We start from the raw sequence: 16,903 nt of genomic DNA, 5'->3' as shown, positions 1-16,903 counted from the left end.
TCAAGTCTTTTCGGCCAGGCACCATATGCCCTCCAGCTTCATCAAGCCCCAATACACCCCTCCTCTCCCCCATTAACCCCTCCAAAAGCCCCACCCCAACCCACCTCCCATGCACCCCCGGTATCTGGCCATGGCTGCTTAAATGAGTACAAAGCATGGGGCAGGGCAGCTCAGCTGGCCTCCACGCCCCACTTGACATAGGTTTGACCTCTGCTGTGTGTTTCCTCCCTGTAGGCTGCACCTCCACCCCGACACAGGCTGTCTCTCTATCTCCTCTCCCCACACACGCTGTTCCCAGCCAGGGCTGCCATCCAGGGCCCGGGTGCATCCTCAGGTCATACGGGTCAATTATATTCAAATTGAAGAGAAATGATCTACAAATAAGAGAGTAATGCGAGGGAAGTTCCTCTTTTATGGTTTACAGACGCTGAGCCTCAATGTTGTCTGGGTTATTGTATATGGAACTGAAAGTCAATTCATATGTCTGACTGATATTGGCATATTTGCTGTGTATACGGATGAGATAGGATTATATCTCAAAACATGGTAGAATTCTAATTAGCTAAATGTATTGCTGTTTTATTGAGTGTCATCCTACTATAATGTTGTACAGATTTGGAATACTTCATCAACCTCTCTCTCTCGCTTGCGCTCTCTCACGCTCTCTTTCTCTTTCTCTCTCTCTCTCTCTCTCTTTCTCTCTCTCTCTCACACACACACACACACACACATACACACATACATACATACATACATACATACATACATACATACATACATACATACATACATACATACATACATACATACATACATACATACATACATACATACATACATACATACATACATACATACATACATACATACATACATACATACATACATACATACATACATACATACATACATACAGACGTACGTACGTACATACAGCACACACACACAGAGCGAAGCAGCATGGCCTCACAGACGTGGCCAGTGTGAGTGAAAGGCATATAACAGCTCCTATCCCTGAGGGGTTGATGACACTAAAGAGACCAAACAGAAGCTGCAGCGTGAGCGTGACAGAGTGGGGAGGAGAGGAGAGGAGGGGGAAAGGGGGCACATCAGCCCCTCTGACATTCTGCTCTTTACAACTTTACAAAATAGCCTTTTAATTTTCCTGACCGTCTGGGGTGTCTGAGTTGTGCCTGCATCAATCACCATCATCACTGGGCTTCAGGCACACTGTCCCCAGGGCCCTCTCACTGCAAGGCCCCCAGGCTTCCTCTCCTCCTGGGGGAGCCTCTCTCCTCCTCTCCCCTGTCCTCTACCTAACCCTCTCTCCTCCTCTCTCTCTCATCATCACTCACACAACCCCTGTCACACTGCCTGGGTCCTCCCTCATGTTATCATTCTCATCTAGCCTCTCTTTTCCCTAACATTAATATATTTATCAAATTGCTTTATGTTTTACCATTTTAAAAAATGCATGCATTTACCATCGAACAAGATAAAACATATCTTAGTTGAAATGTCAAATGACTTTGCCTGTCTTAAACAAATTATTGATATAAATGTAGCCTCATGGCTTAATGTAGACTAATATTGTACAGTATTGTATGAACTGACAATGCCTCATAGCCCAAACCCTCAGGTCTTGTTGGCCTGACATCTTGTGCCCTCCAGCTTCATCAAGCCAACAGTTGCTCAAGTCATCTTGAGGGTCAGCTAAGAAATCCCTCGTGATTGTTCAATGTATATTCCGTGGCAAAACTGTACCGGGATCTGTCTGATTGATTCACCAACATACTGAGCAGAGCTGTTTGATTAGAGACACTGAAGCCAGCTTCATTAACCTAATGTACTGTACTCTCCCTGGGTGGCTTTGGTATGTAAATGTTTATTTGTCTGCACCATTCCTTCTCCCTTTGTGGTAGTTCTGGTAGAGCCCTGAATGATGATGGTAGAATTGAAGACTATCAATGGTATGGACTAACAGGGTGTGTCTTGATGAATACACATCATTGAGCGAGACAAATCCATGATATGAATTGGCAGACGAGGGGAGAGGTGGTCGATACGGATTACAGCTAAGCCTCTTCTCTTTGTGGCTGTTGGCTGTGGTGTTGATGGGCTCTCCCAGAAGCCGTGTGGGGCTGGAGGTGGTTCATAGCTGGCAGGCTGGAGAAGACTTATACCTGAGAGCTCTACCTCTCCAATCCCTACCCTCCGCAGTCACACTGTACTGGCACACACAGACCAACCACTGCCAGCAGGGCAAGCACTTGGCAAGTACACAATAACAAGTCAACTGGATGAGAGGAACACATTTGGTAAATGATAGGAAAACACAGTAAAATCCCATGCATATATATTCACTTCTAGCTGTCCAGTTACATATACACCACCAGTCAAAAGTTGGACACACCTACTCATTCCAGGGTTTTTCTTTATTTTTTATTATTTTGTACATTGTAGAATAATAGTGAAGACATCAAAACTATGAAATAACACATATGGAATCATGTAAGCATCAGTTGTCAGAGCAGCTTACCGATCATTGCACCTGTACACAGCCCATCTGTAAATAGCCCACCCAACTACCTCATCCCCATATTGTTTTTGTTTTTTTTGCACTTTTGCACCACCATATCTCTACTTGCACATCATCATCTGCACATCTATCACTCCAGTGTTAATGCTAAATTGTAATTATTTTGCCACTATGGCCTATTTATTGCCTTACCTCCCTAATCTTACTACATTTGCACAAACTGTATTTAGATTTTTCTATTGTGTCATTGACTGTACGTTTGTTTATCCCATGTGTAACTCTGTGTTGTTTTTGTCTCACTGCTTTACTTTATCTTGGACAGGTCGCAGTTGTAAATGAGAACGTGTTCTCAACTGGCCTACCTGGTTAAATAAAGGTGGAATTAAAAATAAAATAAATAAAATAACATGCAGTAACCAAAAAAGTGTTAAACAAACGTTAAACAAGCCATTCTTTGCCTTGATGACAGCTTTGCACACTCTTGGCATTCTCTCAACCAGCTTCATGAGGTAGTCACCTGGAGTGCATTTCAATTAACAGGTGTGCCTTCTTAAAAGTTCACTTGTGGAATTTCTTGTGTTTGTGCCAATCAGTTGTGTTGTGATAAGATAGCGGTGGTATACAGAAGATAGCCCTATTTGGTAAAAGACCAAATCAATATTATATCAAGAACAGTTCAAATAAGCAAATAGAAACGACATTCCATCATTACCTTAAGACATGAAGTCAGTCAATACGGAACATTTCAAGGACTTTGAAAGTTTCTTCAAGTGCAGTGGCAAAATCCATCAAGCACTATGATGAAACTGGCTCTCATGAAGACCACCACAGGAAAGGAAGACCCAGGGTTACCTCTGCTGCAGAGGATAAGTTCATTAGAGTTACCAGCCTCAGAAATTGCAGCCCAAATAAATGCTTCACAGAGTTCAAATAACAGACACATCTCGACATCAACTGTTCAGAGGAGATTGCATGAATTAGGCCTTCGTGGTCAAATTGCTGCGAAGAAACCACTACTAAAAAACTGGGGAGGCAAGTAGCCTAGTGGTTAGAGCGGACTAGGAACTGAGAGGTTGCAAGATTGAATCCCTGAGCTGACAAGGTAAAGATCTGTCGTTCTTCCCCTGAACAAGGCAGTTAACCCATTGTTCCTAGGCCGTCATTGAGAATAATTTGTTCTTAGCTGACTTGCCTAGTTAAATAAATACATAAAAAAGAAGAAGAGACTTGCTTGGGCCAAGAAACACGAGCAACAGACATTAGACCGGTGGAAATCTGTTTGATGACTTTAGATTTTTGGTTCCTACCGCCATGTCTTTGTGAGACGCGGAGTAGGTGAACGGATGATTTCTGCATGTTTCGTTCCTACCGTGAAGCATGTAGGAGGAGGTGTGATGGTGTGGGGCTGCTTTGCTGGTGACACTGTCTGTAATTTATTTAGAATTCAAGGCCGCCTAACCAGCATGGCTACCACAGCATTCTGCAGTGATACGCCATCCCATCTGGTCTGCGCTTAGTGGGACTATGATTTGTTTTTCAACAGGACAATGACTGAACACACCTCCAGGCTGTGTAAAGGCTATTTGACCAATAAGGTGAGTGATGGAGTGCTGCATCAGATGACCTGGCGTCCTCAATTACCCAACTTCAACACAACAGCATTCCAGGTGAAGCTGGTTGAGAGAATGCCAAGAGTGTGCAAAGCTGTCATCAAGGCAAAGGGTGGCCTCTTTGAAGAATCTCAAATATCAAATATATTTTGATTTGTTTAACACTTTTTTGGTTACCACATGATTCCATATTTGTTATTTCATAGTTTTGATGTCTTCACTATAATCATATAATGTAGAAAATAGTAAAAAAATAAGAAAAACCCTTGAATGAGTAGGCGTGTCCAAACTTTTGACTGGTATTGTGCATACACAGTATATTGGGGTGTTCAAGGACTGTTGTGGTGTGCTTTGGTTTTTTCTGAGCACTCTATGTGCTGTGTGCTGCACTGAGGGGGCTAGTGCTGCCCCACTTCTTGCTGCCCTGAAAAATTGCTGAAGTGTGTCATTTCTCAATGGCCTTCGGGGCTGCTTGCTGAGAGGACAGGAGGTGCAGGTGTTGTGTGTGTCAGGATGCTTAAACCTTGCTTAACACTCTCAAGGTAGCCTTCTGGTGCCTCTTGTGTTATTTACCCTGCTTCCTCTCCAACTAAACATCACGCAAAGGTGTCAAAAGGTGAAACTATCACTGCAAAATATACATTACAGTACCAAGAATGTTGAGATAATTAAATGAAAAAAATATCAGATTATCTTACTTTTATGCGGTTCAATGATTTCAATGATTCAATTAATAGCATTCGTACTTTTTGTATTTTGAACCACTTTGAGTCTAAATTAGTCAGAACCGAGCCCTCTCACAACATACACTACATGCCCCCCCCCCCCTTTCCACTAGATGTTGTTGGAACATTCAGCCACAGGGGCATTAGTGAGGTCGGGCACTGATATTGGGCGATTAGGCCTGATTCGCAGTCGGGTTCCAATTCATCCCAAAGGTGTTCGATGGGGTTGAGGTCAGGGCTCTGTGCAGGACAGTAAAGTTCTTCCACACGGATCTTGACAAACCATTTCTGTATGGACCTCGCTTTGTTCACTGGGGTATTGTCATGCTGAAACAGGAAAGCGCCTTCACCAAACTGTTGCCACAAAGTTGGAAGCACAGAATGGTCTAGAATGTCATTGTATGCTGTAGCATTAAGATTTCCCTTTACAGGAACAAAGAGGCCTAGCCCGAACCATGAAAAACAAACCCAGTCCATTATTCCTCCTCCACCAAACTTTACAGTTGGCACTATGCTTTCGGCCAGGTAGTGTGCTCCTGGCATCCGCCAAACACAGATTTGTCCGTCGGAATGCCAGGGAACACATTTCCACTGCTCCAGAATCCAATGTTGGCGAGCTTCACACCACTCCAGCCGACGCTTGGCATTGCGCATGGTGATCTTAGGCTTGTGTACGGCTGCTTGACCATGGAAACCCATTTCATGAAGCTTCCGACAAAGTTCTTGTTCTGACGTTGCTTCCGGGGGCAGTTTAGAACTTGGTAGTGATTTTTTACCCGCTACGCACTTCAGCACTCAGCTGTCCCGCTCTGTGAGCTTGTGTGGCCTCCCACTTCACGGCTGAGCTGTTGTTTCTCCTAGATGTTTCCACTTCAGAATAACATCACTTACAGTTGACAGGAGCAGCCCTAGCAGGGCAGAAATTTGACGAACTGACTTGTTGGAAAGGTGGCATCCAATGATGGTGCCACGTTGAAAGTCACTGAGCTCTTCAGTAAGGCCATTCTACTACCAATACTACCAATGTTTGTCTATGGAGATTGCATGGCTACGTGCTCAATTTTAAACACCAGTAAGCAACGGGTGTAGCCGAATCCACTCATTTGAAGGGCTTTCCACATACTTTGTATATATAGTGGAGGATACTGTATGTACTGTATATATAGTGTAAATACTGTATGTACTGTATATAAAGTGTATGTACTGTATGTACTGTATATATAGTGTAGGATACTGTATGTACTGTATATATAGTGTAAGTACTGTATGTAATGTATATATAGTGTATGTAATGTATTTATACTGTATGTACTGTATATACAGTGAAGTGTATGTACTGTATGTACTGTATATATAGTGCATGTACTGTATTTACTGTATATATAGTGTATGTACTGTATGTACTGTATATATAGTGTAGGATACACTAATGAGCTGTCCAGAAAGAGGTGATGCGGATTTCAAATCCTGTCTCAGTAGAGCCTGACAGCTATCTCATGTTCATAGAACTAACTACCTCTATGAATACATGTTATACACGCAATACGATTGGCTTGTCTTAGTTTTATTAAGTGTTCCAAACCTTTATTTGTCACCTCTTTGGGACTAGCAGGGCAGCTGAGCCACAAGCCCATATCTGAGAGCCAGTTGCCATGGGATTCCTGCTACCACGACAATCACCATTAACAAAGGGCCACAACAAAGACAAAACCATCTGCTCTTTCACCCAGCCCTGTTTCTGCAACAAGTGTGAACATACAATCTCACTCTCTCTCTCCACCATCACTCTCCATCGTTTGAGGTGAGGCCCTTAGTTTTGCGGTGTTTACAGTGAAGCCATTATGAATTCCAGAACAGAGTGGTGGTTGATTAGCGGATCCAGCTCTGGCGAAGTGTGATTGACAATATAGGAGAGTCTCCGATTAATCAGCTGAGAGAGCAACATGAGTTATTGCGTTGTTTGTTAGATCAACAACAGCGGGTGAAGGGCTGTACATGTAGGTGAAGATCAACTTACTTCAGAGGGTTCGTGAGCCCTAGACGTGTTAATATGTTGCTGTTGTTTTATGCTGTTTATTTCCAGATTTTTTTCTATTTACTGTTTTTATCTATCACTTCCCCATATCGTAACCAGCATTGCTTAATCAGTGTTAATTGGCTTTAATTAGCATCTAGTAATTAATTTAGTTTTCTACAAATTATTTGTATGAATGATCCCACCGGGTTGTCTGTTCGTCTCGTTAGAGCCAATTAGCTGCAATTAACATGCACTAATGAGATGCTTTCTGACTCCAAAACAAACAGTGTGCACCCTGCCTGATTCCAGAGCTGTTCAGACCTCTTGTGTGTTGGAGTGGTGCTGGGGGCCAGTATACTGAGCCAGGCTTCCAATCAACACCCCGCTCTCTCCCACAGAGGGACAAACACAAACCCAGCTGGAGACTCCCAGCCCCACAGCACAGCAGCACCCAATACCACCAAGCAAATCATTTTCAATCCGCAAACTTTCCATTGACTTGTTGCAACAGATTTCTGTCATCGAGAGGTCTCTCATATTGGTGCACGTTGCATTTGAAATGTTAGAGAGTCAATCGGGATTGCTGATAGGTTCACACGGTGTATCCTGCCTTGTGGATTCTTTGTGTGGAGTTAGACAACACTACAGCAACCTCAGCAGAATGGATAATGGAATATTGGATTATTCATGGGAAAGGCCATTTGAATTGTGGCTAGCAAATACATTGTGGATAGCAAATACGTCCTTTACAAGACCAGATCACACAGTATCAAACACTCCCTCCCACCAGCATTGGTCATTACAGTAACATTGTCAGGGATAGACAGGAGTGTGACAGAGAACAGAGGTGAAAGGTAAGAACAGAGGTGAGGAGGAATTCTCAGTAACTCTGCTGGATATAGTAGAGAAATCCCCTTGTGAAATAGAATGATCAGAGTGGTATAAGTCAGGATAGAAGGCTTCGCTCAGTGTGGGGAAGATTCTGAGTATTACTAGTAACAGTAACCCACTGTGACACAGAGAGATTCTACAGGGTCAAAGGAGGGTAACATTAGGATTCTAGGGGGGATGAAGGGGGTGTAGGATTATTGGGCGTCTTTCAGTTCGGTGGAGAGGGGTGAATTCTGGAATTGAACATCTTGGTAGCCTAAATGTAAATCTTAGTATAAAGTTAAAATTCAGCCTGTTATTTTTGACAGTAGGTGTTCATCAACAGATCCTTTCTGGGAATAAGATCTTCATATGTTTATGAATAATATCACATTTGATATAAGAACTGCATGCATTGCATATTGTGTTTTGGTACTTGAAGCAGGTCTGACAGCCAGGTCTTTCCCATCAGCCGCCGCTCATTTCTCTCAAGAGCACAGGCCTTTTCTCTGCTTGCATCTCACATGCATCTATTCAAATATATCGTAACCAGGGGAACAGCAATGTGTTTGAAATGATGGGGCCCCAGTGTACTGTGGGGTTTGGGTGATTTGCAGGTTCTCACAGCCTCTGGGTATAGGATACAGAAGGTAGACTTCAGCACTCAGCCATCCATCAGCTACAGCCACAGCCATTTGAATAGACCCTGTGCGTGTGGAATTGATTGGTCCAAAAATAAGAGAAAATACAGTTTTATTATTAGTGCTGAGTTAACCTGAGACTGCAAGAATAATAGTTTTCCAGAGTCCCATAAATCATTTCAGCGTGAAAAACAATATTTACAATGTAAGACTATGGAATATTGGCTGCTGAATGTGTGAACAGAATTAGGCCTATTCTATTTATGTTTGAGTTTTTTTACTTATGGTGTGTGTGTGTGTGTGTGTGTGTGTGTGTGTGTGTGTGTGTGTGTGTGTGTGTGTGTATGTGTGTGTGTGTGTGTGTGTGTGTGTGTGTGTGTGTGTGTGTGTGTGTGTGTGTGCGCGCGCGCGTGCATGCGTATGTGTGAATTACACTATCAATTTACATCCTTGAGTTCAAAATGCATGGGCCTCGCACCGACCCTAAATCCTCACCAGACAATGCGCGCAGTGCAGGGACCACCGAGTTTTGCTTATGCATTAGCCATTCTTTTCATCTGCTTGACACATCCCCAACATAAAACCGCAAGGCGGTGGTGAACTATCTCTCTCCTGGCGAAAATAAAGCGTCGCCTCTCTCCTGATCTATGGGCTATAACATTAAGCCCGTCCACCGGTGGTGGCTCTATCTTCGACAAGGTCTGTACTTTCACACACACAAGGCTCTGAAGGAGAATGGAATAGGTGGTGATTCTCATGCGCGAGCCCCCCATAATCTACTCCACTCAATCAAGTTCTCTTGTGCCACTATTTTTGTTCTGAAGACTCAATGCAAATGCAAACATATATTTTTCCTCGCGGATTTAATTAATATTTTCATGCAAAAGATCGTTACTTACAGCTTGTTTTCATACCTGATTTTTTTTCAATCTTATGATAAACTGCGTACATTTTAGCGCAGACTACACTAAAGGTTGTAGGCTATTTGATCCAGTTATTTCATTATTATAGCCTACCATAGCCTACAAATGTATAAAGGCTGCTCACGTACACTAGCTTATACAAATAAATACAAAATATGAGTAGCTAGGCCTACAAGAATAGACCTGGATTTATATTTCAGTCTGAATGGGACGATATCACAACAATTCCAGTCGTCCACATGGTTGATTGTTTATACATTTCCCTGGGCAACAGATATCAGGAGCGCGCAGGGCTGTGGCCGGTGGGAGTCTGGGCATGAAAATCCGCTATCTCCCGGTTCCCAGCCCAGCAGACTGTCCCAAGTGCATTGCCCACTGCGCGATAATATCTTTCAGGGAGCGCCTATCGCTAGACATTATATTATAATCATTATTGATCCTTCTCTTTCACCAGAAATGTAGAATAAGCGCAGGGAAACATTAATCTATAAAGCTCGTGTTCAGACTTTCCAGAGCCCTTCCCTCCCCTCATCTGCAGAGGATGAAGTCATGATGATTTGTCATTTCTGTCACGGCGCCACAGTTTTATTCTCAGGCGGCAGGCCTATAGGCTACTCTTTCCTATGTTGCTTTAATGCAGTATTATAAAGAGACATTTTGGAAAACAATGCAGGCAAATAAAATGTACACAGAGTAGACCTAAATAGTGAATAAATAATAGCCCCAATTGACTATAATAATTAACAATGTGTTGTAGTCGATAGCAAGGTTATAACAATTATGTTATTCAACTCTAGTTAGACAAAATAAAGGCTACTCTACATGTTGAAGACATCAAAATACAGTCATCAACGATCATGCTCATTTCAGGAGGTTGAAATTGGTTTATTCTGTGAAAAACATTCAGATAGTGTTTGAATTTAAGAGCCATATAATGAAACATAAATGAAGACAATTCATTTTTAAAAAAAACTATTTGTGAGTTTTTAGTGTCATACAAACTAATTCTTAATGTGGGGTTTAATAGCCCACTTTAGTAATGATAAAATGTAATTATCATCCAAGTCTGACAACACAAAGTAGTCTACCTCTCGTTTCGCCTTGTCCTTTTGCCACTTTTGAGGTGGGTTGGTTTCCTTTCAAAGACAAGTGAGAAGTCTGTCACATATTTCGGGTGTTTATTCGTATGTTTCTAATTGAACAATCTAAATATCTCTGTGTCAGATATACATATCCGTTTTATTAATCGATCTGTGAACTTTAGTGCGTCCGCGTTATTCACTTTCTTTCCTCTCTAAAGGCGTGAAAACAAACTATATAGGCCTATCCATAATGATAGACTTCTAAGTGATATTTACAAATAATTTTAGGCGAAAACGAACTTCGTTTCCTCTGCCAAAATGACTTTAAGCTACAAGAAAAGCAGTTGTTTTCATGAAATACTACTGTACCTTATTAAATGTATCTTATCCGGAGACCCTAGCTGCGCTTCGACCTGGAATAGGCTATATGCTTGCTTTATCGAGGGAAAATTGCTTTTCTAAAATAATACGACCGTAATACGACCGTTTCAAAGATATGGGGCAATAGTCCTCTGTTCCCTATTAGTGGGTCCGTACAGCAGAGTTTAGAGGGCACAGTAATTGCCACTCCAATAGCAAGCTGCTGATAGGTGTTGTTTCAACATGACGTCAGGAGGCTCGGATAAAGGCTAGTTCTTGCGCTTTCAGAGGCACGCATATTACTGAAGCTTGGACTAAAGAGTGCATTATACTCGAAGAATCGAAGGAATATTACAGAATTTACAAGAAATTTAACAGATTTTATCATATTTGTTGTAGCTTTCTGCTTTGGCAGTAATCATTGGCTGTGTGGCAGTTATGTATTCGTGCGTAATTGTAGTGGCATGATGCCTGTTCAGATTCACTGAATCATATTAGCCTACGATCGCTCCTCTCGGCTCATCTTGATGGACAAGGGGTGGCCTTGCTGCTCTCAAGTTTGCATTCTTGCTTGTGAAATGTATTCACTTTGTTAAATGATTTGTTCGTTTTTGTTTTTATTGATACTATTTTGTATAGCCTATGGTTGTCCTGTGCATGCGAGAGGAATGCAATAATATTTGAGCTCACAGGATATGATGATGCTAACTCATTGTTAAGAGATTCGTCTGGATGAGCTGCATACTCTGGATTGTCGAAGGAGTGGATTAGAGCAGGTCATTTTCCAAATCAACAAAGCAACCAAGGAGACACATCGCTTTGATTTGGGACGAACAGGGAAGCCGTTCAAACTGGGAATTGCTGGAATTATCCAAACATGGTTCACTGTGCCGGCTGCGAAAGACCTATTCTGGACAGGTTTCTACTCAATGTTCTGGACAGACCATGGCACATTAAGTGCGTGCAGTGCTGTGACTGTAAATGCAATTTGACAGAAAAATGTTTTTCACGGGAAGGGAGACTGTACTGCAAAAACGACTTTTTTAGGTAAGCACACCTGGGCGCATGGCTTTCAATATTGTGAGGAATAGCTTTTGCCTCTAATTGGTATCAATTAAGCAGAACTATGCAAATGAACAACAGATGATGTAAAACACAAGTTTTAAATTACTAAATTCTATTGCAAGATTATGTTTTTGCTACATGGTTACATGCTTAGTGTCAATGTAGAGATAGTTTAATCTATCCTCATGAGCGACATACATTTAACCAACCAGAGACAGGATGCCCAGATTATGTGTGGTGATCCACCAAAAGCTGATACATTATAAGCATATATCACCATGTTCTGTGACGGATTCAAGGAAATCGTCCTTTGTTTACAAGGAAAGGCTGCCAGACAAGCGGGGATGAGAATTATGCCAGGATTCTTGACGGAAGTGTATCCCGCCTTAGTTCAATCAGTCGGCGCACACCCGTTTGTTTGTTGAGACTCTAGTGAAAATGTGATAAGTGGATTTGAATAATAAATCAGCTTGAAAAAACACACACTGCAATCACAGACCTCCAGTCCACACGCGTTTGTTAACTATTTGAATACACATATATTTACATAAATAGGCCACATTGCAAAATTGAACAATTAAGTGTGGCTTTGTTATTTTCAAGCATTAAATAGGATGTATTTCAATAATGGACAGGTTTTTTTTTTTTTATGAATGTTTGAATTATCTCCATTCAATAGCCTAATAATAAACGGTGTGACCTTTCTTGAATAATAGTTTTAGGTAATCATAGTTATACAACACGTAGGTCTAAATATAAGATATATATTTATTTATAACAATTTATTTAGCCTAAAAAACTAAATTAGGATATTATATTTACGGTGGTTGAATAACTGGTTATCTGTGTGAAATAGGCCCACGTACAATGAATATAGCGGCTGGCTTTCGTTACCTTGCAGGCAGGCCCAACATCAGTGTAGCTTGTCATTTCCAAATCAACGTTTAACATAAAGCATAAGACATTGATATGTCATTATAATCACTTGGAATCTCATCAAGAAGATTTGTAGCGTAAAAATACTGAAAATACAGGTATTTTGCGTCATGAAAAACGCACGTCATTTGTGTAAACATCTATAATTTAGCCAATAATGTGAATATTTTCTGTAGCTCTTTGCTGCTACTCTGTCTGCCCTGCAATGTCAAGTCGCTGATGGTATTTATTTGTTGCTTTCTTTCTTTTAGGAGATTCGGCACAAAGTGTGGAGGTTGCGCCCAGGGGATCTCGCCCAACGATTTGGTTCGAAGGGCAAAGAGCAAAGTGTTTCACCTGAACTGTTTCACGTGTATGATGTGTAACAAACAGCTATCCACCGGAGAGGAAATGTACATTCTAGATGAATTTAAATTTGTTTGTAAAGAGGATTATCTAAGCAACAGCAACGGAAAGGACACAACCCTCCTCTCAGGTATGGAACATAACATGACTTAAACCACATCACAATTAGGAAACTCAAACCGGTGTTTATATTTCTATATATTTCTGAAGCCTCTTGTAAATCATTATTTTCTCATTTTTCCTATTGCTTTATATTCCATTTATTTAAAAAAAAATGTAGTTCGAAAATAATTATGATAACAGTATCCTGATAGGCCTAAAAACAGTACAAATCTAAACAATGTTGTTGATGACAATGAAAAATATAAAACCTAAAATATTATTAGGTCTATAGGGATGATAATGTATTGTTTTCTTCATTAATGTTATCATCACCATCAATAATAATAGGACTAAAAGTAGTTGGCTAATATGCCTATTGCCTAATGCTAACAATAACAATATTAATAATAATAATATCCTAATAACGATACTGTATTCTTGACGCTTATTTAAGAGTATAAAGACATAGGAATACATTTCAAATCATTTCATTTCGTCTTTCTTTCATCTCACAGTCACGACTTGCAGTGACCCAAGTCTATCTCCAGATTCCCAAGACCCACAGGATGATAGTAAAGATTCGGAAATCGGACATTTATCCGATAAAGAGGTGGGCAGCAATGAAAACGACGAGCAGAACGTAGGGGGGAAACGACGTGGGCCGCGAACCACCATCAAAGCCAAGCAACTGGAGGTCCTCAAAGCTGCTTTCGCGGCCACGCCAAAACCCACCCGGCACATCCGAGAACAGCTGGCGCAGGAGACAGGGCTCAACATGAGAGTAATCCAGGTAAGAGTCTATTTCCCTTTAGTTTATAACACATGTCAAATCAGATAGATGTCTATTTTCAGTATTCGTATTCGTATATGAGAAAGTATTTTTAACAATGGCACCTTCGTCAATAATGGCAGTTGGCAAGATATGCAGACTGGTCACCACGAAAGTGGTGCAGATGCACACATTCTCCTGACGGTCTTAATGCTTTATGACATCTATCTATATGCATATCAATGCAAATGATTCTGTTTTCTGATTTTGAAATTAACCTATTCATTAGGTATCATCATGTTGCAATTGTTAGGCTAGTATATGTTGTGGTAATTGTGACTGAAAACCCTATAGGCCATTGGTTGACAACACATCTGTAAATCTATCCTATCAATTCACCTGTAGCCTGTAATTTGAGTTAAATCCCTGGTATTCACGAATCAGACGATAGATAAACTGAGGGTTAAAGGTCATTAAACAGTGACAGGTGAGCCAAGGACCCACATAGGTATACTAGATCTATATAGGCTAATCACGTCATGATTATTAAAATGGCATCTCACAACATGTCATCAGACCAGCTGCATACAATTTTGATGCAAAAAAAACAAATATTTGCCCTGCGTATAAACTTCATTTCAATCATCTCTTTTCGTGTTATTTGTGGTGTGCAGGTATGGTTCCAAAACCGGCGGTCTAAAGAGCGGCGCATGAAGCAGTTAAGCGTGCTGGGTGCAAGAAGGCACGCGTTCTTCCGCGGTCCAAGGAGAATGAGAACTCTGGTCGACCGACTCGAACCCGGGGAGCTGATCCCCAACGGTCATTTCTCATACTATGGTGGTAAGGTCTTGTATATTGACCATGGTCCACCCAAATAACTTTGTGTTTAAAGATGATCCGATTATAATTTGGACTATGAGAGCCATTCACAGGCATGTATGTTAATCCTTTACTTTATTTTAATTCCTAATATGATTCATTATTCAGAGGTGTTTTAATGCATTTTCTATCGATTTTTGGGCAATAGGTTTAGGCATACTGTGTGAATTAGGATACATTTAAAATTAACATACGTTTTTTTTCGATTATAGGCAATAGTTGTCATTGTTCTAAGGTATTATAATACTGTCATCCTGAAAGTCACTATTATGTCAAATGATATACTACAGGAAATGTATTAGTTTTACTTTTTTGTAATTCAAATTATATTCTCGTGGCGTTGTACCAGTATAATACATTTTGGTATAGTTTTATTTTCACCACACAAGCATTTCTCATAATTATTCGGGTGTATATTTTTGCAGATTATCAGAGTGAATACTATGGGCCTGGAGGAAATTTTGAGTACTACACCCAAGGCCCCCCATCGTCACAGGCCCAGACCCCAGGGGACCTAGGCTTCTCCTCTGGCCCTGCTGGCACCCCTTTAGGGGGCATGGACCATCACCTAGCTGGGCATCACCCATCCAGTGAGGTGCAGTGCTTCAATGACATCATATCTCACCATCCAGCGGACTCACCTAGCCCAGAGCCCAACGGACCTGGGTCAATGCACAGCATCTCCAGTGAGATGTGTGGCCCCAGCACACCCTTCACATCACTGTCCCTCAACGGCAGCGGATACAGCAACCAACTGTCACACCCCTCATCAGAGATGAGCGAAGGCACTGTCTGGTAGCCCACAGGACATCATGAAGCCAAGGTTAACTATTGACTTAGGAGGCAAATTAAGTCCTGAGCAAGTATCCTTGTTTAATTTATATTATTTATTTATTCATTTGTTAATGAAATGTATATGCATTTAATTTATTACCTGTCTCCAAGTTCCTGTACTGCTGTGTTGATGTGGCAGTTTTATTTAAAGATACACACAGTAACAGTCTAGACTCCAATGCAGTCATATAACGGTGAATACTGTATGAGCATTCAGCAGATCTTTTGTTTTCATACTGTCTCCATATCAGATCAAAATTATTTTTGACCAAAAGCTTTTACGATGGCTTTGGTAATTGTGCTTATTTCTCCATACATTTTTTGGTTTCTCTGTATATTTCTGTGTTTTGCCAAATCCTAGACAGTTTGCCTTCAAAAGGAAAACTTTAAAAAGTTGTATAACCCTTTATTTAACAGAAAATAACTTGTATTTTAAGATGAAGTCAACCTTCAAAAAAAAATCGATGGACAATGGTTTGAGGTGGACATAGAACAGTCAACTGTTTACGTATATATTTACAGTACTTCAGGGGTTTGAATATCAGCATTGTTTGAAACCTCTCGATTCAGATGGAGAACATCTTTCAAGCAACAAACCAAACTTTTGTATTTATTCTATTTATATTATGGTCGTGGTTCCTCACTGTGCTAGTTTGTATTATTGTGTTTACTTTGAAGAAATGTAAAAACACAAATAGACAGTTGCCAAATAAGGATAAAAGCACAATATTGTAAGTGCTTTGTATCATCAATTGCTGAACATACTACAAGAAATGTAGTAGCATTTTTTAACCGAATGAGTTACATTGTAGAACTTTCTTTCATGAGGATGTCTAACGTTGAAAGACTTCATGCAGATCACTGAATTGAACAACCATTGTGCAAAATGCTTTATTTTGTGTCATGAAAGTCCCAATGATTAAACATTGATGGTCAAATATGCCACCAGCAGCTGCTATATTCTTGAAATATCAACTCTCGTATGATGTATTTTATTGTTCTGATAAACCTAAGCTTATGTGATCTACAGTGCATATAAGACCATTCACTGTATAATAAAACATGTTGAAAAAACCGAGAGATTTGTATTTGATTTATTTATCCTTTATTCAACCAGAGAATTCCCATTAACATCTACATGTCTTTTTCAAGTGAGGCCTGGCCAAGTAAGCAGCATATGACACATGAGGGGGCATGAGACACACA

General features: G+C 40.7%; 1 protein-coding gene across 1 annotated transcript; it reads left to right on the top strand.

Annotated features, from left to right (window-relative positions):
* Positions 1-11,151: 11,151 nt before the first annotated feature.
* Positions 11,152-16,716, top strand: LOC115136433 (LIM/homeobox protein Lhx1-like). Its single transcript, XM_029672012.2, has 5 exons — positions 11,152-11,814; positions 13,020-13,243; positions 13,731-14,005; positions 14,659-14,824; positions 15,289-16,716. Exons 1-5 carry the CDS (start codon positions 11,645-11,647, stop codon positions 15,660-15,662), a joined length of 1,209 nt encoding a protein of 402 aa, XP_029527872.1. The 5' UTR covers positions 11,152-11,644; the 3' UTR covers positions 15,663-16,716.
* The last annotated feature ends 187 nt before the right edge of the window (positions 16,717-16,903 follow it).

The sequence above is a fragment of the Oncorhynchus nerka genome, linkage group LG10 (genome assembly GCF_034236695.1).
Source record: "Oncorhynchus nerka isolate Pitt River linkage group LG10, Oner_Uvic_2.0, whole genome shotgun sequence".
In the NCBI taxonomy this organism is placed as follows: domain Eukaryota; kingdom Metazoa; phylum Chordata; class Actinopteri; order Salmoniformes; family Salmonidae; genus Oncorhynchus; species Oncorhynchus nerka.
The sequence above is the reverse complement of the archived record's forward strand: the minus strand, read 5'-3'. Positions and strand labels throughout refer to the sequence as shown.